Raw genomic sequence first — 26,250 nt, forward strand, 5'->3', positions numbered from 1 at the left:
TTGGCCTCCTAATACACGGAGGACTTTCTTCTAAATCCTGAGTGTCTTAAAGACTGACATAAGGTACAAGCTAGGCTTTTAACTTGTCTGCTTTGAAGATACACTATTCATTACCCCACAAGCCCATATATTCCTCTCGTTGTGAAGGCAAAGGGCAAGAGAGAAGATGGAAAGATGATGGAGAAGAGAAGCTTATTTTGAAGGGATTGAAGTACTAGATGCATGTAGACAAAAGAAAGAACAACCGTGTCGTAACAGGCCTTCTTCAGAAGGAGGTCTACTTATCACATTAGAGCATATTTTTTGAGTAAGTCCTCTCCCTTATTTAAGGAAGAGATAGAGGCTCACAGTTTTCACCTTCCTAGGTAGCATGCTTCATTTGGATAAGACCTTCTACCCGGCGGTTTCACGCGTTGGAGAGAGAGTAAGCCCACCTCTCTTCTCAGCGCATGAAATTCTACGTGAAACATGGCCACTATGGTCATGTATGACCAACAAATTTCTAGTTTGTTTTTGCTCCACGCAGAGCAATCCGCTGAGAAAGACTCACTAGAGAAAGAGTTAGGATTGCATAGGCCACCGATCTTGTTTTTTTTTTCTTAAAGAAAAGAGAGAGAGAGAGAGAGAGAGAGAGAGAGAGAGAGAGAGAGAGAGAGAGAGAGAGACTTTTGAGGGGTAGGTCAGTTTTTTTTATTGTTTGAAATATTAAAACGGTAATGGAGTCACTTCCCATGAGAATGAGCTGCCACATGTCAGGATTCGTAGTGTTAGGGGTGACGGTTGAGATTCTCAGATGATATCTACCATCATTTCTGAAATGTCCTGATCCGACTTCGGGTTTGATTGATGCTTATGTCATTTTGAGATGTGTATCAGTCTCTGATGGTTGTTATAAGAGTTGCTGGTTGGAAAAACCAATTGCTGACTTGCAAGGGTTCTTTATATCATGTGAGAGTGGTGATGCTCTTGAAGATGACTTTTCTTAGTGCATCTCTTGTCTAATCCTGTTTTGGTGATTCTGTTTCAGTGTGTATTGCCGTTATTGAGGTTCATTTTCAGCCATCTTTTGGTTGTGGTCTCACTTGAATTATTTTAATTTTTAAATTTAACAAAAACAATTTTAAAATAAGTTGATTGTATTCAATTCAATACACGACAACATTGTTCAAAGCATAGTCACCAATATCGCCAATATTTTGAAAATATAGCGATATTATCGGCAATTTCAAGGTTGCCGATAATATCGGGAATATATCATGATATTTTTTGAGTTTTTTTTTAAATTAAGTTTGCATTTTCTATTTTTTAGTTTCTTTTATATTTTAAAACCTTTAAAACATTTTTCTTTATATTTTATATTTTATATTTTATATTTTATATTTTACATTTTAAAAAGAAAAATAATATGAAACTTATTATTTTCTTAGGTTTTTTGTTGTTATTTATATTTTTTAGTTTTTTTAACTCTCGAGATTTTTCCAAGATATTCTTGAGATTTATTAACTTTTGAAAATCGCTCTGAGAAATACCCTCGTTGAGAAATTATCTTTAACGATACAGGTGACTATGGTTCAAAGATACACAATCATGTGACAAAGTTTGATTTCTTTAGCAAAATTTTGTTGATCAGAACAAGTCGTCTTGGCAACTCAAATGAAGGTTTACTTGTATATATATTTATATATATAAGCTTGTTCTGAACCAATTGCCCTAAACAAACTAGTTCAACAAATCAAAATCACCCTAAATGTGTGCTTTCATTGAGATTCTAACTCAAGACCTGTCGCAGACTAAACGGGTGCTCTAACCAACTGGGCTAAGAAAGCATGTGCATATAGTGCAATTTACCTGAAAAAATCATTAAAATATAGACCTTTTTTCTAAGAAACACTTCTCTAACCCCATTGATGGACCAAACTACAACTTTGCTAGGATACTATGTCAGAGATACAGTCAAGATAAATACAAATGATGTTGGTCATCTAGCTTCCCACTTTAATAGATGCTCTCCTAGATCAATACAAGTGACTGCAACAGCCTCCGCATGATACTGGTTCACACATGCAATAAGCTAAGCACAACTTAGACACAAACTTACTGAAAAAAATAATTAGCACAGTTGAATTTATTTCAAGAAAAAGACTGAACCTGCAAGTTGCTTATATATAGCAGAGAGGGGGTCTGCAAATCTTGCAAAAACAAACTATTAAGGTTGTGAGAACAGATTAGTATATAAGATATAGAGAAAGACTGCTTGTTAGCACAACATTGCCAATATAATCTACATAAAGTAGGCAACATAACCAGCCAAACTGACAAGAACCATCAACAACTAGAATGTCACATCTGATTGAAGCACATGAAGAAAACACTGACATAGTTGAACTTTGAATTTAAACTGAAGGCATAAATGAAAAAAAAAGTCTACAGATCCAATTATATGAAGAATAGAAAGTTAGCTTTAGTGAATCAGGTTTATTGGCAAAAGTTACACCCAACACAAATCATATATATCATAAAAGCAATAAAACTGCACTTGCACCAAATAAAACATAAACAAATACAACAACAACTGAACTATACATCAAGAAAGAAGATTTCAGAAAAGATCAACATTAACCAAGAAAATTTGTAGTTTGAAACAAATGCACATGCTTAACCAACATATGAAATAAACAAAGAAGTGGTGAACCAATTTCATTTTGCATCTAATTCCTTTACATTAGTGCCTGATACCACAGCTGGATTGACAGAGTCCAAGTGCCTCTAACTAAAAATAGTATGGTGTTGAGTATCTTATACCTGTTTTGAAGCATGCATTATTCTCTTCATGACCAAATAAGTCCCTGCTTATGCGTAATTCACATCCTCAACATCTTCTTTTAGATTAGTTTCTTGCCCTTCTATAAATCCATCAATTTCTTTCTGAGCAGTATTTACTTTTCTTGGGACATTGGTTGGACCTATGTCTAGCTTCTCTACAACCATCATACTAAAAAGGTTAAGGGAGTGTATAAAAAATTTCTTTAGTTGATCTGGCTTGACCCTTGCCGCTATTCACATCTTGGTTTGAGTTGACAAAAGATCGAGGCTTGGCCTTCATCAATGCTTTGCCCTTGTCTTTCATAGAAGGGGATGAAGACTTGAAAGTTAATGCAAGATTGCCTACATTACACCTTTTAAGAGGGCGGTACATTTGTGATTCAATCATGGTTGTCAACTTTACTCTGTCTGCTACACTTCAAACAAGTTTCAACAAGATCTTAGTTTGGATATCTCAACGTAGACCCTTGATAAACCTTGCCATTTGTTGTGACTTGGTTTCAAACAAGTCATTACGACATTTTTAATGCACTATTATACTGTCATTTCTCTCTGCTTGCAATTCTGGTATTGCTGTAATAAGACTTGATCATAATAATGTGATAGAAATCTAGCTCTCACTAATTATTTCATCTTTTGCCAACACCTAATGGGTAATTGTAAATGCTCCCACCAACCTGAAGCTCCTCTTATAAGCTTGGAAGCACAAGCTCAACCTTCTTATCTTCTCGGATATCTATATAATCGAAATTTCGTTTTTACTTTTAAGATTCAATCTAGGAAGTCTTCTATGTAATTAGCCATTAGAAGTAAGAATATCTACTTTCATCTTATAGTCTCTTTGATGTTTATCGCTATTAGGAACCTCCTTAGTTTCTCCTATGATCAAATTTTCACTATCTTCATCGCTTGAAAAGGGTGGAAGGCACATTTGCAAGTATCATGAGCACCTTCATTGATCAATGGTCTATTGTGCCCATGTCCCTGAGGTTGCAATTGTTGCACTTACTTATACATTTTTAAACTCGATTATTATTATAGGTTGATCTCGAATACATAAGATCCTCTTAGAGTTCTCAAAGGAAAACTATCATCATTGAATCCACAAGGGTTTTCTTAAGTCCACTTAAAAAATAAAAAGAGCATATAACTCAAAGAAATCATTTAATTCACAAGGAATAGAAGGGGCAAATACACAAAGAAAACTCACTTCATTAAAAAAAAAACAGAATATAAAGCAAAGGATGTCTCACCCTCTCTTAATTTATAGACACAAGAACCTTTACATGAAAATCCAAACTCTTTAAGGACTAAGATATCCACCATTATCCAAGACTTCTCTAGAAAGTAAAATCCTATTAAAACTCTCCTACCTTAAAAGACTCTTTTCACTTTCTTACATCAATCATAACTTCAAGGGCATGTTTGGTTGCTTTTTACAAATGTGAAAGTAAATCTCATGAGAATCAAAATCACCTGAAAGTAAATCTCATGAGATTTCACTTCTCATGTTTGGATGGTTTGAAAAAACTAAATCTTATTTATGTGAGATTCATTTTTTCTATTTGGTAAGTTGACCCTAAACCCTTTTCCTTCGAGTCCCTTCCCCCTTCCTCTGTTTCACAAAGAGAGAGAGAGCTCGTGGCCCACCCCTGCCTTCTTCCCTTTTACCCTTCCTCTGTTTCAGAAAGAGAGGGGCCCAAACTCATTGTCATCAGCTGCTAGTCTGATGTCGTCCAGGTCTTCAATGTCGCCTCCTCTCTCGATCTTTGCCACCTCTCTGGCCACTCACCTTTTTCATCTACTCTTTTTCTTCATATAGGAGAGAGCAGAAAACAAGGGAGACGAACGTTAGGGGCAACCCCAACACTCGTCCATGAAATATAGGTGTGATTTTGAATCATGTGATTCGAAATCACACCCCTACTCATGAGATTCAAGATCTCATGGGTTGACGTGATTTGAAATCATGTGATTCAAAATCACATGAGCCCAAATCCCATGTTCGGTTGAGCATGAGATTTGGGCTCGTGTGGGATTCACTTTCTCATTTGTATGAGAGTGAATCTCATGTGGTCCAACCAAACATGCACTAAGACGTGGACTTTGACCCCATTTTGGACTTATCTTGATTCTTTAAAAAAAAATTTAAGCCATGTGGTCAGTGCTTTTGGAGTTAAAAAGTCAACAATTAATATTGCATTAATCATTCATAACTATTTTTTCATTAAGTTGATTCAATCCAAAATATGGCTTTTTTAACTAAGAAATGATAAAACACATCTATAGGTTTGCATTAAGAAAAAAATGACACTTATGACAATGCATTTTATGGGTGTTTGTGATGTTTAATGAGGATTATGCTGCCTCTTTTTCGTTAGGTCACTATTAGGACCCTCCAAAAATCATAGTTTAGGCGTTTTTTGCTAGATCTGAGGCGTTAGATGTGTTTATCCAAAAATCAACCACATTGAACACATCTTTGATGTTAGATCAAGTCAAAACAACTTGCATTGTGAAATCGCAAGTTGACTATACCTACAATTAAATTGCAGCAAATATATCAGTTTTTCCAAGTTTTTTTGCAGATTAGACCTTACAGATGTTCATTTTGTGAAAAATAGATTTTGAGTCACGTGATTGTGATATATAAGTAGTTTTTTTCATAGGCTTCAAAATCAATAGCCAAAAATGTACCAAAAGTTCACAGGTGGTTGTTTAGTTTAGAGATAAAGATCCAGGTCTACAAGAATGGATGTTGTGGACAGTTGCACTAGTGGATGTGATGGTGCAGAAAACTGTTCTTGAATCCTCTAGACGAGATGTGGTACATGCAGTTTCCTGAATATTGGAAGAAAGGATCGAGTTTTAGTTCCATTGGAGTGTTTAGAATGCTTTTAAGAGTTTGAAAGGTTCAAATGTAATAATTTTATTCTTGAAAATTGTATCTATGTGTGATCAGTAATGTTGAGTAGTCAACTAGCTAAGATAGGGGTCATGAGAACTGTTAAGAGTTTGAAAGGATAAACTGGGGGTGGCAATCGGGTCGGGTTGGCGGGTTGTGTCGGCGGGTTGGCATACCTCAACATGAACCTAACCAGTTTATTAAACGGGTCGGCTGTGGCAAACACGAACCGACCCATTTATTAAACGGGTAACCCGACACGACACGGTTAACCCGTTTAATAAATGGGTCGGGTAAACGGGTTGGCGGGTCAGGTTCAGAGTTTTACATTGAAAAGTTTATGGGTTGGCGGGTTAGCAGGCAGGTTGGCAGGTCAGGTTCTGGTAAACGGGTTGGCGGGTTGGCATACCCCTAACATGAACCCGACCCGTTTAATAAACGGGTTAGGTGGATCAACCCATTTACAACATGAACCCGTTTAAGCCAAACCCAAACCCGGCTAAGAAGCGGGGGTGGTGTCAGAAATTGCCACCCCTAGGATAAACCACCAGATTAGTTTCCTTGTGAAATAGATTGAAGAATGTAGTAAACACTTGCTACCACCGAGGTGGTATCCCATGTGTTGAGAGGGGTCCTGTGCCAAGCTGAAGTCCCAAGTTCTAATCCCTCTGCCACATGAGGCTTAAGAGATATCTGGTAGGGGTCTGCCTAACCCTAGCTTGCCTTTAAAAAAAAAAATGTAAACATTTGCCTTGCTCATGAAATCAATAGGCGTCTGCCTAACACCAGTTTGCCCATAAAAAAAAACACGCACACAACTTGAAAAACTATGTTCTTACATTGGAAAAATACAGTTTAAGAAGGTTCCAACTAACACACAAACCATCATGAATACATCTATGATATTATTGAGTAGACATTAACTTTTTTTTACAACAAAGAACCCTTGCCCAAGCGAGAAAGCTACAGACACACCCTTGTCTTACGTCTCCCACACCTCTAAAAGCTACAGACACACCCGTGCAAAGCGGGTTTTGATCCGGGGCCTTCATCTCAGCACCCTTACAACCACTCTTGAGTCCACATAACTTGTGCCCATGATTTTCAACTCCTTAGTTTGGTACCCTTTAATAATTATTAGGAACAAACATTTTACCTTGGCAAATGCACTCCCAAACCCTCTTTAGTTTCCTGCTTTTCCACCTGTGTATGGTGATTGATGCCCAGGATTGCTCACTTCTTATCCCATTAGGGGGTGTCAATGGGTCAGAAAATCCGGCAGAATTGGGTGGAAAACACCATACACATTTTCCATAAGAATTAATTAAACCAAACTTGGTTCATATCTGGTAAAACAACATATTTTGTGTTTTACACTAATAATTTGCATATCTTAATTACAAGTCAGGTCAGACATGGGTCTGGTATATAATTTCATAAATCATAGACCTCACAGGTCTGACCCAGATAGTTACTTTAGGCCCGCCCCATCGTGTGTTACCAAACCCTGACCCTACCAGATCCGGAATAGGGCCACCACCCCAGTGACCCCACCAGTTGACGACCATTGGGTTCCCAAGCAGAGAGGATTATAAAGTTTCCAAATAAAGGTATCGGCCCAAAATCAATACAAAACAGGGCTGATTGGGCTTATTTCTAAAAAATGCTTAAAATCCGTTAAAATGTGTTTTGGATCTCCGGTTTAAGCGTTTGTGATTTGATGATTGTTTGGAGAGAGAGAGAGAGAGAGAGAGAGAGAGAGAGAGAGAGAGCCAAGGCAATCAGGGGGTGCCTGCGTTTATTAAATATGGGACAACAAATCAAAGAATGCAATCCAACCTAGATACCCGCTCCAAAACTGCTGTGATGTTGGGTCCCACCAACCCCCGAAACTAAACCAGAGTCGAGCAAGACGAGGTAGATGGGTCCCACAGGGAAGGGAGCAGGTACTTCCGCCCGGTGGCCCCCACCGCGTTGTAGCTCTCGCCGGTGGTGGGGTCAACCAGGAGGTTGCCGGGATAGCCCGGGAAGGCCCCGCTGCCGTATATCCCCGGGCAGGCGGACGCCGCCTCGAGCGGAGCCGTCGATGGTCCCTGGAAGTAGCCGTTGCCGAAGGGGTTGGTCGCCGTACTGGCCATCAATGCGGCGGCGTTGATGACCATGCCGTCGACGCCCACGTCGCCGTTCGGTGCGACGAGCGGCGGTGCCTGCGGGCCGTAGAACGGCTGGTGGAACGGCCAGGCGCACATCCCAGGGCACTGCGTCTCCGAGTTCCCCACCCACAAGTACGCGAATTTACCCCTCTGCCCCTTCGCCCTTGACCACCCGTGGGTCCCGCACCGGCTCACGCAGAACCCCTCCACCGCCACGTCGGCTGCCGTCAGCACCACGTTGATGGCGTTCATATTCCCTCCCCTCGAGGCTAGCCGAAGGATCTGCCCCTCCTTCAACGACTTCCCCAAGGAGCAGTCCTCCTCAACGAACTGCTTCCCCTGGACGAGCTCCAGCCGGTGGGTCCGGTGGGTTCGATACTTCTCGGTGGTCTTCCACCAGGAAGAGACGGATGGCTGCTGTTGGTGTGAGGAAGAGGTGGTGGTGAGGGAGGCGACGAAGTCGGAGAGGATGGCTCGCTGAGAGGCGGTGAAGTGGCCGTACCAGATGAGGTTGATGGAGATGCGACCCGAGAGGAGCGCGCCGTTGTGGTACTTGAGTATGAGGGGTTCCTCCTGCACGAGGGACGCCAGCCTCCTCGTCGCAGTTGAGGCGTTGAAGAGAGAGACGCAGATGAGGAGAAGGATGGCTTTCTGGGCATCACCCATTTCTTGGTTATCTTACAGAGAGATAGATAGGGAAAAAACGAAGGTTCAGAGAGAGAAAGTTTAAGGAACGACGAAGGATCGGTAGGCTCACGGGAGGCTGAGAATGAGATGGGTGGTGAAGAAAAGAGACGGGGGTTTGGTGCATTATATAGTGGGAGGGAACTTACTAGCGAGCACTGAGTACAACTGTAAAAAGAGAGCGGAGTGGGGCGCAGGTGAAGTTTAGGAAAATATAGCCGTTGGAGGTGATCGGCGCACCGTGTCTATTTTTTTTGAGAGAGAGAGGCACTCGAAGACTATGGGGAGTCTAGAAAGGAGGGACTAGGGGAGGCGTGCTGTAATAGTGGGACGGGTGGAGGGACTCCTAGCCGTCCATCTTGTTTGGGGATCGACTTGGCTTTAATGAGATTGGGGGAAAAGAGTTAAGGGTAAAAAACGAGGCGAAAAACTCGTGAAGAGGAATCTGTCAACAGCTGGCCATACTGGTGACGTTGCAAAAAGTGGTACAGCTGGACAGGTACGTGGGACACTGTGCTGTGGTGGCAAGAGCTAGTTCCTGTTCCTGGGTGTTAATGGGCTGATGGGGACGTTTGCTCTTCTTTGTTTGTTCTTATTTCTTCTTGATTTTGTGTGGTCGGGCGTGATCACGACTGTGTGAGAACTGAAAACCGACCAAACGCTGCATTCGAGTGTAAGGTTTCACAGATACGAGCTGGCCATAACACTCCGAAGCTTGGATGATCTGTTTGGAACTTGTTGGCTGTTTCTTACGTTTGGTCCATGGGCCCTCGGCAGCGGAGGCAAAAACAGAAAATTTTACAATATGAAACGTGAAAAAGTAGAATCCTTGCATTCTTACCCAAACTAATGAAAATTTTCATCTGGGGCATGTTTGCAAGCGGGGAAGGGATAGAAAAATCGTGAGTGGAAAAGAAAAAGGTGCAGTTTTTTTTCCATTGTTCCAAACACACGAAAGGTTTTCACATGAGAAATTTTTCTAAAAATCCAAGTTTCTGATATCACAACTTTCTTCATGCCTAGATATAGAATTTTTTTTTATGACAAACCGCTTTTTTTATATATTTTATGTATTTTTTGAAAAATTAGAATATGTAAACTAGCAAAATATGAATCAAGATTTTAATAGAGTTTTTAGCAAATCTAACCGGACAGATGCATTCAATGTGGTCTTGGAATCGACTATTCAATCATCATAGTCGGGTCAAAAAATGTGATTTTGTATGGCTAAATATTTACTAAAATTCTGAGCGGTTGATTTCCAAGTCTTAAAAGGTTCTTCTTACTAAGAGCCTGTTTCTATAAAACCAAAGCATCTAGATCACTTCCGTACAATTAAAAAAAAACTATAAATTTTTTGGTGCATACTAACTTACATATTTTGCTGGTTTACATATTTCAGTTACCTGCATTCTTCTTCTTTTTATATATTACACTTAACATATATATTAAACATAAAAAATATTTGTTATCTGTATGAGCTCTTCTGAACGAGTCGAGCTTAACATTCTGTGTTCGAGCTCGACTCGTTTAAGCAAAACATGCTGCTAGTAGCACAACAGCTATGCAAACCGAACATGAACGAGTGAGCTGAGTCGCAAGCTGCATGGTTCTTTTACTCAGACACCTTGGAGAAGTTTGTCCAACTGACTAGCAACTCTGTACCCATTTACCATTTATTAAGCTTTTATCATAAAAACGGTAGTCCTGACTGTGGAGCCTAGCTAGTCAAATAAAATTAATTGAAATTAATGGTTAGCAGCAGCAGTGGCCCAAACAACTTTCGAGAAAGTGATGCAGCCAAGTTTGATGACAAGAAAGTGAGAAACCTTATTCATTTATTTGAAGCTTTTACCATAAGATTTCTCCCATTCATACAAGCAGTAATTCTTTTGGTGAAGGTGCATTAAAAGACGTACCAATTTAGTGGGTCTCAAGTTATCACAAGGCATTTAAAACCAATTTAAGCGTAGCAGCTTTGCCAGGTCCATGACTCTAATAAAGGAGAGATGGAATCCAAGGGAAAAGATTTCAAAGCTAATCCTGTATCGAGACAGAGAATACAGTTGTGAACTTGCTCAGTCAAAGCTAATTTCTTCCTTATTTTTTTTCTTTTTGAATTTATAACCCGAACAAACCGCAACGGGCACGAAGACCTGGTCATGCTGGGTCAGCCTGTCATACCAAGACCCCTGTCCTCAGGGTGTATGTGCATTGGCTTGCCCATGAGAACTGCTTGACAGACCGTTTAGCAGCAATCAGGGCCGTACTTGTGTTTTATGGGGCCTGAGGCGGAGGGAAAAAATGGGCCCCCTATTAATAGCAGGAGTTTTGAGGCAGGGCTTTGAAATTTTTTGAGTCCCTATTAAAAATAGGCTCCCTAAAAATAGGCCTCCTATTAATAGTAGGAGTTTGGGGCAGCGCTTCGGAATTTTTTGAGCCCTCTATTAATAGTAGGAGTTCGAGGGCAGCACCTTCAATTTTTTCGGGGCCCCTAAATTTTTTTTTTGCTGTTTTTGGTCCCCATTAAAAATGAAATCCCTATTGAAAATGGGCCCCTAAAATTTTTTTTGGCCCAGGGGCCCTGAGGCCCAAGTCTCATTGGCCTCTTGACAGGTCCGGCTCTGGCAGCAATGGCCCCAGCCCACTACATCAACCCTCCTTGGGGCTAATATCTCACCCTTTTGGTCTACTAAAGAAAGACCTGAAACTGTCTCCTTTATTTTCACAACTAAAGTATGTTCATTTCAAATACGCAAGCAATCTAGAGTTCTGTGGTTCAGCACATGTAAAGATGAAAAATGCTCACTTTCATAAAAAAAAAAGAAAAAAGAAAAGAAAAATGGTCATCATCGTTAAGCCTTATTCAATTTACCAAAGGATTGGCTTTTTGAATCTTTTTTCTGAAGAAGATTTGGCTTTTTGAATCTTTTTTCTGAAGAAGATTTGGCTTTTTGAATCTTGGTTCTAAGGCAAAGTTTTGAGGGATTGTTTATATCATTCATTATTATTATTTTAATAAAGGCGTAGATGGCACTAGCTTTGGGGTGCAATATCAAGATTGGCCACGAATTAACAAATATGACAAATCAGGCCAATTGATTTCTTCGTGATGACTTTACCTTTTGTCGCCTGAAAAACTAGACGCCTTCATCTTTTTAAGTTGTCGCCTGAAAGAGTCAGGTGCCATGGCCTTTCTAAGTTGTCACCTAAAAAAATCAGGCACCAAGTTGTCATTTGAAAGAATCAAGTGTCATGTAAGTTGTTACCTGAAAAAATCAAGCACCGAAATTTAGATCAAGGCAGCTGATTTTTCAGGTAATAAAAGATAAAATTAAGGGAAAAAAAAAGTAAATCGGCTAGATTTGGTATATTTCTTGAGTTTGCAGTAGGTTATAATATGGTGCAAGTAACTAGCACCATTTATGTCATTATCTTTTTTTTAGGAAAATTAATTGACATGTAAATCTAAGTAGCAAAGGTAAAAAGAGAAATCAACCATAAGTGAGTGAAATGAAGATCTTTATATTATCATTCATTGCAGTTAACAAAATCATTGATTGCAGTTAACTAGCACCATTTATGTCATTGTCTTTTTTTTAGGAAAATTAATTGACATGTAAATCTAAGTAGCAAAGGTAAAAGAGAAATCAACCATAAGAGAGTGAAATGAAGATCTTTATATTATCATTCATTTCAGTTAACAAAATCACGTTGGGTGAAGAAACGCTAATTTGAAGAGTTTTTGGAGTTGGTAATTTTTGAAAGGGAATGTTTGCATCATTGATTGTAGATTGGCCATAAAAGGAACCATGATTTACTTGCATGCAATCAAGAACGCATTGGAGTCGTGTGGTTCAGCTAGCTATTAATTTTGCAATAAATTGAATGAAAAAGCATAATGCAGCATTTACAAGAGGAAGAACGCATACATGTCACAAGTTTAAATCTTTTATGACCAGGAGCAACCATGATTTGTCACCTGACATGGGAAGTCCATAGTTCAAAATCCATGGGAGGCGTCCCTTGCTACAAGATCAAAGCTTGGTGTACTACTCCCCAGTTGGCATTGGTGATCTCAATGATTTTACGAACTAGAGGCCAGCCAATGTGCAGTCCCCAATATATGGTTTTTCATTTGGACTAGCTTAACTAAATTAATTTTTTTTTATGATGAGGAACCCTCGCAAAAGCCAAGGAAAACTCTGGGTGGGGCCCCACGACCACCTTGCCTTACATGGCCCACCTCTAAAAGCTATGGTCACACCTGTGCTCCAGCAGGGTTTGATCCGGTGCCTTCATCTCAGCAACCTCGTAACAACCTTGCTGGCCACGCGGGTAAATAAAACATAAAAGTTTATAAAAACACAATCTTTTCAAAACAAGTGATGTGTCAGCTTTAAAAAATATTATGGTAAAGTCATAATATTTTCAAAATATAGTTGACATTTGCTGCATAAATTAGAGCCAATTTAGCAAATAGTGTGGTACAATGCAACACCAAAACATAACAAAAAATGCAAAAAAGTTAAAATGTTTGTGAAAATTAAATATTTCAAGCTCCAAACACATGCAAACGCAGTCAAATCCATGCATGTGCATGCTCGCGCATTGTTTATTTAGTCTTGTAGTCTAGACCAGTGTTGTCAGTATCGGCGTATCGGATATGTATCGTATCGCCAGAAAATCGATAAGATACTGACCTGAATTGCCTAATTTTAATCAATATAAAAAGTAACTTTAAATTATTTTGTAATATTATTTTAATAGGTTTAACATGTGTTACGTTCTGATTGACACGTAATATTTTTTAATTATGTTTTGGCGGAATAGAACGATTCACTTTAGAATCGGCCTCACCTGAATCGTTGGCCAAACAATTCCGATACTGACAACGTTGGTCTAGACTCTTAATTTAATCCACCTGAATGACATAAAGTTTGCAAGTCGAGAACGTTCGTGCAGCTCACTCTTTTCCACGTCCTAATTTTTATCTAATTATTTTTTTGGTTAGTACAAGAACAAGGCTTAATCTAATTCAAGTTGAGATCAATGAGGACCATGTTCACTGCCTATGGTTTGGCTCATGAGTTGGGGTGTCAACCGGTCTAGTTTGGTTTGGACCCAGGTAGAACCAGACTTGGATTAGATTTTGGATATGATATTGGGTCCAGACCCGGGTATAATCGGGTCTACTATAAGCCAAACTATACTCAAATCCAATAAGAACTACATGAACTAGACCCGGACCACACCCAATAAAATAATATTTTATATCATTTTTACATTGAAAAATTGCAGGTCTTAATCGGAACTTGGGTCGGGCTCGGGTCTGGTATAAAATTTCACAAACTATAACCGAGTCTTAATTGGGTATTCTTATTTGTTAGCATACTTGGACCCTATAGGGTTTGGTCCGAATCGGGTAAAACCGACCCGTTGATACCCCTACTCATGGGTCACACAAAATATGGTATTATAGCTCTCAATTGAAGAGGGTTTATGGTCAACCTACTCATGTAGGGTCCTCTGCTCTACACACAAAGTCTATACTTAAAGGAAAGAATCTCAGGCATTACCCTAAATCACATGATCAGTAGGATTATTCAAATGATGTTGTTCCCCCTATAATTCATGCTCTCTGGTCTCGAGAGATTCCCCTACCTTGTTACTAGATAAGCTTTCCTGCTAACCTAGGTCTTAATTTCTTTGATACTGTGAAAATATCATGATTTTTTGTCCGCATTTTTGGCTTTTAGAATATCAATCTTTTCAATGACAGATCCAAATCTCTTTTTTTTTTGGAAACAATAACTAAATCTCAGGATTTTGTCACAATTAACACAGCCGCAGACCACCTATAAGGGTTACACACACTTGGCTAGAGGGCCGGCTTATGGTGCCCTAGTTGAAGGACATTGTGAGTTCGACATCTGGGGTGTGCATTCCTTATCACAAAGTCGAAAGCAATACTAACTTAATTAAGCATTACATGTACACATGGGGGTGTACTCAATCAATTAAGGTTTACATGTGAACAAAGACAAGGTCACAGTCAACGTGGTACTTCTAGACACAAAACAGCACGTCTGAACCATAACGATGGTTTCTTTCCATTATAAAAATAATAATAATAACAATAACTCGAATTAATTTTTTTTACAAGCCATTTTTTTATGACCAGGAACACTAGCCAAAGCAACAAAACCTCGGGTGGGGCCCCACTACTACCCTGCCTTTCGTGACCCACCTCTGAAAACTACAGACACCCTTGCGCCAGTGGGGTTTGATCTGGTGCGCGCCTTCACAACCACCCCCCCGTGGCCATACAGACAGCCCCGTGGTGGTATTTTACAAGCCTTTAAATTTAAAAATAACAACAAAGAACCATTTTCAGCCATTTGTAAAAGTCACCACAGATTCTTTCCTGAATCTCCAATTCTTAATCTCTGTCCCTCTTTAAGAATAAATAAGTTTTTATATAATTGACAACCATGGCAATGACAACGAAGGCTTGATCATTTATAGGCTAAGCTGCTAGTACCCAAGTCTCTGCAACAGTGGCACCCATTCTATTCTACACCAAAGTTAATTAATTAGGTCGAAGCACTAAAACATAATCCTGAATTGAAAGACTGCAATGTATGGTAGCTTTGTGTTTGCGTCTGAGGAAGGTGTTCTCTAAATTTCTTTGGAATCTCCCCTGAAACCAAGCTACTCTTCGGCCATAGAGCCTAGCTTTGGTGTGAGTAGACCCCAGTAGTGAACCCAAAAGCATCTTTTTCTTTGATTCTTCCCAAACCTAGAGCCTAGCTCCGTCTTTTTTTTGTTCATTTCGTCCAACCCTAAACAAGCCATCAAACATACCTTTGGACCACGCCAGCTAGACAAGTTGTACAAATTAACACAAATATACAACTACTTCCATAGCGAATTCTTTAAATATGGAAGCAAGGTGACAGATGGTATTTAAAAGCGTCAGCCAAGGGAGTGAATCCCGTGATCCGTGCCATCAGGGAGTAGAGTGGCAAGAGGAGAGAGTCTTTCACCCCAAACCTGCATCTCTATATAAAGCACCCTTTACCTGCTCAGGCCAACAACAGACACCAATCTTATTCCATTTCTCTAGACACCACACTTCTTCTCTTTAGCCTTAAGTTGGTCACACAAATGGCTTTCCTTACGACAATGGTTCTTTTGCTTGGCCTGATTGAAGCCTGCCTTGGCGGGAGAAAGCTCACTTCACTAGTGGAGGAACCCCCTCTTGTTCTTACTTACCACAGAGGTACCCTCCTCCAAGGGAAGCTCCCCATCAGCATTGTTTGGTATGGGGAGTTCACAGCTGTTCAGAGGTCCATTGTTAGTGACTTCTTCAACTCTCTGAACCAACAGAATCAAAAGATGAGCCCTTCTGTGGCTTCATGGTGGGGGCTCACAGAGGGTTACATGGACAAAGCAGGTAAAACTGGCAGCACCTTGGTGGTGCTGGGTAAGCAGGTTTTGGATGGGAAGTGCTCATTGGGGAAGTCACTCAAGGGGACCCAGATCAGATACTTGGCAGCCAAGGCTGCCACACCCAATGGCATCACTCTTGTTCTCACATCCAAGGATGTTGCAGTGGAGGGCTTCTGCATGAGTACCTGTGGACTCCATAGCTTTAAACCTATGCTGGGACCTAAAGGAGGCATCATGAAACAGAGGTTTGCATACATTTGGGTGGGCAACTCTGAGAGTCAATGCCCAGGTCAGTGTGCATGGCCCTTCCATCAGCCTATCTATGGGCCTCAGACCCCACCGTTGGTTGCACCAAATGGTGATGTGGGTGTGGATGGTATGATCATAAATATTGCAAGTCTGTTGGCTGGTACAGTGACCAACCCATATGGGAATGGTTACTTCCAAGGACCAGCTACTTCCCCTCTGGAAGCTGCATCAGCTTGCCCTGGTATATATGGTAAGAATGCATACCCTGGATATGCAGGAGAACTGCTGGTGGATTCAAGCAGTGGGGCAAGCTACAATGCAAATGGGATCAATGGGAGAAGGTATCTCTTACCAGCATTGTGGGATCCTAAAAACTTTACCTGTTCGACGCTTGTGTAGAAGTTAGAGGGAGGGTTGCCCTCGTGCCAACCATTGTACGTGTATAAGCAACACAACCATTTCTTTCTGGCATTCTTCCACATTCTGCGTTGTTGTTGCAAGCCCTGGATGGGATTCATAGGAATTCTATTAAACTACTATTACCAAATGTGAAATCATCTAGAGAAGCGGGAGACAATGAAAAATTGCTGAAAATTAAATAAATCAAGAAATATCTCACATAACCAATCTCAGACCTGCTTAATCCTCTCAACCTCTCATGCATTTATAGATGAGAGATAGGAGATTGAGTCCAAACAACTTGTTTAGTCAGATCCTAACTCGATTGTAAATGTACTGGGTTTTTTCAGACTCAAAGAAAAACATGTTTATTCGTTTTCCACTAAATAAAAAATGCTGCGAATCTATATAGTTAGATTGAGTCAAAACAACTCGCATCATGAGTTTCCATCTGGATTGTACCTACACCCAAAACCCTATACCTACACAAAGGGATCACAAATAGGTAAGATCAAGTGGTGCTCCAAAGCACAAGGTTTTTGTGTTTTGAAATCTTCACTACCATTTATGGTGCAAATAGTGGGGTATACCAAAGAAAGCAGATGCCATCATTACACAAAATTGAAGGCAATGAATGATGATGATTTCAAAAAGCACAAAAAAATTATGTTTGAAAAATTTATAAAAACATGGTTGACTTTTGACCTATTTACAAAAACTCGCTTTAGTTAAGAAACTAATTCTCAAAGGCACACTTATCTTTATTGGGTAGGCTTTACCATGGTCCAACATGATAAAATTATTTAATTACCTTTTGATCGCTTCTAATCTTCCCCTAAACATAGGCCAAACCAAGTCTCTCTCTCTCTCTCTCTCTCTCTCTCTCTCTCTCTCTCTCTCTCTCTCTCTCTCATCGTAGCTGGATTGTGCTTTCAATCAAAGGCAGATCAAAGACGGGCTGGGGGCATAGCTAGGGTTTTGAATCCATGAGTGCTCATAAAAATCTAGTCAAGCATTTGAGGGAGGAGGCAAAGAACAAAAAGAGATGGTGATGGTGATGGATGATGATTATCATCATTATCAAGTGCCTTTCTCTTAAACACAAAGTCTGAGATGTCTTTCCCCTAGCAAATGGGAAAATAGGTCAAAAGATGGGTGTTTAAATGATATAGGTGGCAGGTATCTCAAACTCATTTGGCTAGGGCGGGCAAAATTATGTTGTTTTCGATCCATTCACACCATAAACATGTATTCCACACAAAGTTTGTTAGGCTGTTGATTCGTGCTGGTTTTGAGGTGTTGAAATGTAACGCCCTGCCAAATTTTTTTATTTTTTAAGCCATTTTTCTGCTGGTTTGACCTTTATTCCTCTCTGCGAGGTTGTCCCCATTTCCCAGTTTCCCTCGTATTGATCTCCGATGAGCCTGGGCCGTTCAAACTCGGCAAGGTTCAAAATATATCTGTTCAAGCTCGTAAAAAGTTTTTGTAGATGTGGGATTCAAAACCTCAACCTTTTTAACATTAACCAAATGATCCACCATTAAACCAAAGCACATCTTATGACTATTGTAACTGAAAAAAAATATATGCATATTAAAAATCTCTATATGAGAGACAGGATGTGAACCCAACACATATTAAAGAAAAGTAACACCGGTAGCAATACAACAACAACAACAACTAAGGTAGCAATACAATTAATAAGGTAGCAACGAACTTGTGAAATTATTTGCAAACATATTTTATATATTGTATTCTCAACCAACCGAGCCTTTCGAGCTTTATCGGACTTAACAGGCCGTTCAAGCTCAGCTTGATATAGCTCATCCGAGCATCATACACCGGTTCAAGCTCGGCTCATTTACAAAGCGGGCAAGCCCGAGCTGAACCCACGCCAGTTCAGTGTGCATCCCTAGCTACCTCTCCCTATAGGATCTCAAATTGATTCCCATGGATTCGGTTTGGTAGGTCCTTGGTTCGTTTGCGATTTCGATGGGAGATCCAGACTTGTGTCCATCCCTGGTGAACTTCTTCCCTCTCACTGATTTCCTTTTACAATTATCTGGGCAATCGACATACAAAGCAAAACATAATACTATTTGCATACACTACCTCTTGATACGCCTTCTTCAATCTCGATTGTTACTGTTGGCTGGGTTGAAAATCCATTCTGATGAGCTCTAATTGCTGCCTCTCCCTCTATGTAGGCGTCAGTACTCATCCTTGAAGAGAATCTTCTATTTAAACCGCATAGTGCCCCTTTCTACCTCCACACCACACTGCACACAACCAAAATAAACACCCTTCTTTCTTTTTGGTGCACATTATTCCTCTCTCGTCAGAAAGAAGGAAAGAAAGACCAAAAAAAAATGAATTTCCTTCTGAAGGCGAACCATCTTCCTTCCTTTGGGTGGTGCTGCATGCCTTGCAGGGAGGAGGCTCACTGCTCTAGCACAACAAATCCCTCTTTTGTTCTCGCTTACCGGCCTCCACATCAATATGGTTTGGTATGGCCAATTCATAGCCATTCCAGGAATCTGAACTAGGGTGGGCACAAACTCTAGCTATGGGAAACGATATGAACAGCTTGTCATTTGGCTCGGTTAGACTCAGAAATTGAGCTCAGAAGCCAATCTATCATCTATCTCATTTAGGTAAATGAGACGAGGACGAACATGAAAGGCTTGATTGGCTTGACTTGTATAGGTCATTTTACATATTATATATTATATATATTATAAACATATAATGCATATTATATACGTTTTTACATGAATTAAACACGTATTTATATGTATTATACATTATCAAGCTTTAAAATATACTTTTTTAGAAGACGAGCTAACTCATGATTGGCTCACAAAGAGCAGGGGTGTAGCCTTACTGAGCCAAGCTCGAACAGTCCAAACTAGGCTTGTTTACAAGCCCTAGCAAACCCCTCAATTGAAGGAAATTTTGGGTTGAGAAAAAGTCATTGGGTGGGAGAGGGAGGCACATAAAAGATCAGCGTGGCGCACCCTGATCCTTCTTCATTGGGTCAGGTTCCCACCCTTGACCTGAACCCCTTTGTTAGGGAGCTTTTGGGTCAGGGTGGGCAACGTGACTCTGCCACTGATTCAGAGGTCCACTATTGGTGATTTCCTCGTCCCTCGGAACCAAGGGAGCCAAGAGAAGAGGAACCCATCTGTCTCCTCTTCGTGGAAGCTCATAGAAGGGTACATGGTCAACGCAGGCAAACCGGGTAATGCTACAGTGATGCTATGCAAGCGGATCTTGGATAAAAAATTCTTAATGGGGAGGATCCAAATCAGTGACCGGACTGCCAATGCTACCATCCCCAACAGCATCACTCTTGTGCTCACATCCAAGGATGTCACAGTTGAAGGATTTTGTGTGAGCTGGCAACGTCATGGATGAAACGAGTGTACGCGGGTGCTTAGCGTTCTTCTTAGCCTATTGACGCCCATAGTGAGCTCAGGCCAGAACCCTAAACCCAATTGAGAAAAAAAACATGCTCAGTTGTACTCATCAAGCAACCAGGCTCCTTCTCATAATTTTTTGAGAGAAGCCTACAGTGGGCTGTAGTGGGTGGTTACCACCACTACAAGAAAAATGTGTATTAGCCACAGACTCTATTTGTCGCTAATCCATCACAACATCCATCGCTAACGTGTTTATAAATCACATATTCCTTGGTCTTTAACATTACCATGGCGGACTTACAAGCATAAACAATGACTGTGATCATGACAAATTAAGTAACTTATTGTTGTTTACACGAAAAAAATGTATGTCAGCGTCCTTACCAACTCGTTCAACCATGCCACAAACTTATTTTCACGCTCTTTTTATACTTCTGCATCAGTGGGATGTGAAAGTTTTCTTTGTAACTCTAGATTAAATCGTCTGCACTTAATAAATACTTATATTACCGAACCATGTACACACGTATAGAACTTAGTGTTATATATTAAGTATACTTACTCGATGTATGGGTCGATTGCTGAGCAATTAAAAAGGATATAGATTTGTGTTGTGTCTTGCTCTCGATCTTTCAAGAGTCTTGACCAGTAACTGTCAAATGCATGTCCAAGTGGTTGAAATATCGACAATTTGTCAGTTACAGTAAATTGTTCTCCATCATCATTACGAGGTGAGCATGTGTAACGTGTTGAAATGTAAGGTTCAAAGTACATAGATGAGAAATTTGAAATCTCTTCTAAAGTGTACGCCTCACAAATAGAGTCTTCTACTCTTGCTTTATTCTAAACTTTTTTTGAGGTCAAACAAGAATCTGTTAACAATATACATCTTGAATTACAATAAATTTTTCAATAGCATTGAAGAAAAAAATATAAAAAAATATATACCTTTCAAATGGGTATATCCATCGATATTGCACAGGACCACCAACTCATAGTTCATATGGCAAATGTATGATCACATATTACATAACATCGAAAAATGATGGCGGAAAAATCTTCTCTAGCTGACAAATAGTAGTGATGACAGAATCCTCAAGATTTTTTACCTCAGATACTACGACTTTTGATGCACACAATGTTCTAAAAAATTTACTCAACTCGAACAATACCTCCCATATAGGTTTGTCTCACATATCATGGAATGCTAGGGGTATCAACCGTTGTATAATGGCATGACAATCATGGCTCTTCAACCCATATAATTGTCCCTCGTCCATCTTTACAGCTCGAGCAATGTTAAATATGTATCCATCTGAAAATCTCAATTGTCTCAACCATTGACATACATGCTTTACTTGATCTGGTCCAAGCACGTACCTTGCCTTTGGTTTTAGTACTTTTCCATTGTACTCTTTGAGTTCTAATTCTAGTCTTTTACATATTACTTTTAAATCCATACAGGTCTTCGAATTAACCTTCATTTTCTCTTTCACATTTATTATCGTATTAAACATATTATCAAACACAATTTTCTCCACATCCATCACATCCTAATTATGTCGTATCAATAAGGTCGACCAATATGGTAGTTCTCAAAATATAGATTTCTTTGTCCAATTGTGATCCTTCCCAAATCCAAGGAAGGACGTCGGGCTACAGGCATCTGTCAGTCCACATAAAAAGTATCACAATCTTCTTAAAATCTCTATGTCAGACAACCATGTGGGTGAACCTTCTATTTTAGTTGTACCTGCTCGAAACACATTTTTTTATCATCGAAACTAATGGTCGCTGGGTAGAAATCGACGGTGACAATCAAACCAGCATGATTTTCTTATATGCGTCAATCTAAAAGATTTTGTATCCTCCATGCAGTACGAATATGCCAACCTCCATGTGTGCTCCAACCAGATAACATACCATATGCAGGAAAGTCACTGATTGTCTATAAAACAACAACCTTCATATTAAAGGTTTATTTTTTGTGGGCATCATACGTTTGAATACCGTCATCCCATAGTATTTTCAGTTCATCAATCAATGACCTTAAATATACATCAAGGTGTTGGCCCGGAGAAGTCAGACCAGGGATCAATAGAGACAAGAAAAGATTTTGACAGTTCATACACAAGCTTGGAGAAAGGTTGTATAGGGTAACAAATACCGGCCAACACGAGTATGGGGTTGATCTACCCCCAAATGGATTAAATTCATCTGTACATAAACCTAGCCTAATATTTTTTACTTCTATTGCGAAGGTCTGATGAGTACGATCAAAGTGCTTCCAAGCTTCCGCGTCAACAAGATGCATGATCTTATCTTCATCATGTCGAACTTTATTTGCATGTTATCTCATGTGTTTAGTTATCCCCAAAGACATATACAATCGTTGCAAACTAAGGGTGAGAGGAAAGTAGCGGAGTGACTTGTATAACACTTCTTTTGACCTCGTGCTAGCATTGCCCCTTGTCTTTGGCTTGAACCGAGGATGCCCACATGACGAACATAATTTGCTATTTTCTTGATCTTTGAAATACAATATGCAATAATTTGGACAAACATCTATCTTTTGATACCTCATACTTAGAGCATTGACTATAACCTTTGCACGGTAGAAATTTTGTGACAATTTCTTATCTTTGAGCAACATACTCTTCATAATAGAGCACAAATGGTCAAAACATGATTAATTCAAATTATACTCTGACTTCAAATTCAGTAGTTTAAGAACTGCAGATAAGATAGTGTGACCCTCACAACTATTCCACACTGGCTCATCAGCATATCTAAGCAAGTCATAAAATCTACTAGCTGCATCATTTGTTGCTTCTTCCTCTACCCCAGTTGGTGCATCACTATGGATCATAGCAGAACTCATTTCTTGAGTTGCAACATCAAATATCGAATCCATATATGAATTATCGTGCACCACATCTACCCGTACGTCAAAATTATTTCAAAATTCTTCACCATGAAGCATTAGATTCTGATAACCACTAACAAAACCCTTCATGTATAGGTGATGTCTAACACCATGAGGTTATATAAATCGATTGTTCTTACACATCGTGCAGGAGCATTTGATTCGATCGGTGGGATCCATTGTACTGACACTTGCCGTTGTTAATTCAATAAAACTATCAACATCATCCATATATTTATGTGACACATCATTATCAACTATTCTATGATACATCCATTCACGGTTTGTAGTCATTTAGTCCTATAATATTACGGATATTATCATCACCATTTAAAAGAGAATCTTAATAATGCTATGATGAAAAAATATCTAATTTATCTATTAATTCTTGTTTGGTGATTGTTTGTGAGTATTTTTTTGTTTCAATTAATGCATAAATTTTCTTTTCCGCTATACCACAAACATGCTTAACATAAAATATAATTCCATGAACTATTATGCATGCATTTACAAACTCAATATTTTCGTGTGTAATATCATCACATCATATTTATACACATCACGAGGATATTTAGAAATATAAAATTATATTCCATAAAATAATACATTCATTTGAAGCATGTTTTCATGATATAATTTCACATGGAAGGCATAATCAAATAGAAAATAACTCCATGCAAGCATGGATACAGACACATCAAATATTGCAATACATTCAAATCATTCATATCAAAACAATGTCAAACATGTACATGCAACAAACACACTCCAATATCCTGTTAACTACTATCATGCCTAACATGAAATTCATACTCCAAAAATAAGAACACTTCTATTTTCATACATTAAAATCATTCTCAGCATGATCTCCAAATTCCATCAAAGCAGTCTTAGATATCCACAACTAAGTGAGTGTGTGAACATAAAAGTGTTGCATCCAAGAAATTAAACAACATGTGATGCACTTGCATCACTTACTCACCACAGGTATTTATCCGATTTGAATTGCTTTTGCCTTTTAATTTTTTTCTTATTTCTTTTTGCATTGTATTTTTAGCCGCATGTGATGCTTAGCACTAAACATCGCGTAATTAACTCAGCAATGTACCTGCATAGCATAAATATACAAAACAATACAGGGAGGAGGCTTGACTCCTCCCTAGCAAAAAAGGAAACAGGGAGGGGTCAGAGTCCCTCCCTCGCATCTCGTAAGACAGGGAGGAGGCTCGACCCCTCCTTGGTGAAAAAAAAGGTAGGGGCTTAGCCACTCTCTCTCATCTCGTAAGACAGGGAGACAGGGAGGGGACACAACCCCTCCCTAGCGAAAAAAATAACATAGAGGGAGCTCGACCCCTCCCTGGCAAAAAAAAAAACACGGAAGGGGGCCGAGCCACTCCCTCGCAACCCATAAAATAGGGAGACAGAGAGGGGGCTCAGCTCCTCTCTGGCGAAAAAAAAGGAGGGGGCTCGGCCCCTCCCTGGCAAAAAAAAAAAAGGAGGGTCGAGCCCCTCCCACGCATCCTGTAAGACATGGAGATAGGGAGGGGTCTCGACCCCTCCCTGGCAAAAAAAATAGGGAGGGGGCTCGACCCCTCCCTGGCAAAAAAAAAAAACAACCTGCGAACGCCGACCGACAGGCGATAAGAAGAAAAAGAAAAGAAGGGGAGGAGGGTCAATACTTATGAATGCAGACCGGTGGTTGGCGATGTCGTCGACTAGCAGAGAGAACACGGGGGAGAAGGAGCAGGGCGGTGACTCAGGAGAATGACGATGGACACAGAGAGGGGAACAACGACATTGAGGATGCTGACAAATGAGGTCAGAGAGAGACGGTGTCAGGGAGGGGGTGGCTCACCAAAGCTCTGGTGCGGGTCGTCGGTTGTCGCATGGGAAGCGAGAGGAGACACAGAGAAGGGGGATTCTCAAGGTCGTCGGGGTGTCTGCCAGACACCGGGGAGAAGTAGGTGGCTGGGGCAATCACCGGAGGGCGTGAGGTGGGCAGGGCGGTCGTCGGAGGGCAGTAGGTGGCCGAGGCGGTCACCGGAGAGAGGTAGGTGGCCGGGGCGAGCAGAGTTAATTTCGTGCCCTAGATGGGCGTTTTACATCAAAAATTAGTGAACCACCCCCTTTCTGTATGCTTGGATCCAGATCCATTACTCATCTAGATCCATAACAGTCTGACTGAATCCATAATAGTCTGCCTGAATCCATAATAGTCTGACTGGATTCAGAATAATCTGACTAGATTCATACACTCTGACTGGATCTAGAACTGTTTGATCTAGACCTAGTTCTGATATGAATTCAGGATTGATCCAATCAGATCCAGAATAGTCAGTCTAGATCCAAACTGAGAACTCAGATCCAGTTAGATCGAACTAGTTCGGTCTGACTCGAGTTTATCCAAACTGTTTCAGCTCAAACTCGATTCGATCTGAATCGATTCCACTTGAACTGGTTCAATCAGAATTGATTTGGTTTGAACTGGTTCAACCAAAGTTCCCTTTCTTTCTTTCAAACAAGGTTGTTTCAGCTTGGGTGCGACCCAGACCGACCCGGTTCGGTCTGGATTGCACCTAGGCTGAACCGGACCCTTTATGTGTGTTTTTTCTTCTGGCTTTGTCTGGGTCGCACCCAGACCGGCCCGGTCCCCCAAATAAAAACCCAACAGGGGGTGAAAGGGGCATCGCCCCTTCCGTCATCCCGTTCTCCTTAAAGAGAGAGGGGTTGACCGTCGGAGCCGGCCTTCTCTGTCCTTCTCAGTGGCAGAGGGGCCGGCCATCGGCATTGGCCGACCGGTCCCCTCCTTCTACCCTCCCTTTGACTCTCTCTCACCCTCGTCCTCTGTGTTTTCTTTTTTTTTTTCTCTTTGTACATCACCAGCAGCCATGGTTGTCGGCCCTTGCTCACTTAAAAAGGAAAGAAGGAGAAGATGAGAGGGTACTCACCTAATTGCCACCATCACCGTCGTCGGTAAGTGCCCCTCACTCCCTCTCTCTGTCTCTCCCTCTGACACTCGTTGGGATGCGATGGAGGGAGGCTGCGTGAAGGCTTCCCTCATGGCTATAAAAGCCCTCACGTAGGGTGAGGATGAGCCTCACCCTCACGGATTTTGGGGGGTGAGGTTTATCCTCACCCCCTTTGGCAGCACGGTTTTTACCAAAAAGGGAAACCGTCGTTGCCCCTTTTTTATATATATACTTAGCCCCTCCGACGACTTCGCCGGAGTGAGTT

At 40.5% G+C, this 26,250-nt stretch overlaps 2 protein-coding genes across 2 annotated transcripts; one reads left to right on the plus strand and one right to left on the minus strand.

The window, feature by feature from the left end:
- Positions 1–7,569: 7,569 nt before the first annotated feature.
- On the minus strand, positions 7,570–8,547 carry LOC149841292 (protein EXORDIUM-like). Its single transcript, XM_090004745.1, has one exon. It carries the CDS (start codon positions 8,545–8,547, stop codon positions 7,621–7,623), a length of 927 nt encoding a protein of 308 aa, XP_089860871.1. The 3' UTR covers positions 7,570–7,620.
- Positions 8,548–15,753: 7,206 nt separating this feature from the next.
- LOC149841293 (protein PHOSPHATE-INDUCED 1-like) lies at positions 15,754–16,668 on the plus strand. Its single transcript, XM_090005237.1, has one exon. The coding sequence runs from the start codon at positions 15,754–15,756 to the stop codon at positions 16,666–16,668; it is 915 nt and encodes a 304-aa protein (XP_089861363.1).
- The last annotated feature ends 9,582 nt before the right edge of the window (positions 16,669–26,250 follow it).

This window comes from Nuphar pumila, chromosome 4 (genome assembly GCF_984573655.1).
Source record: "Nuphar pumila chromosome 4, dmNupPumi1.hap1.1, whole genome shotgun sequence".
Classification (NCBI taxonomy): domain Eukaryota; kingdom Viridiplantae; phylum Streptophyta; class Magnoliopsida; order Nymphaeales; family Nymphaeaceae; genus Nuphar; species Nuphar pumila.

Bases quoted from the DNA above. Each gene is read 5' to 3' on its own strand.
- LOC149841292 (XM_090004745.1), bottom strand. From the start codon at position 8,547: ATGGGTGATGCCCAGAAAGCCATCCTTCTCCTCATCTGCGTCTCTCTC.
- LOC149841293 (XM_090005237.1), top strand. From the start codon at position 15,754: ATGGTTCTTTTGCTTGGCCTGATTGAAGCCTGCCTTGGCGGGAGAAAG.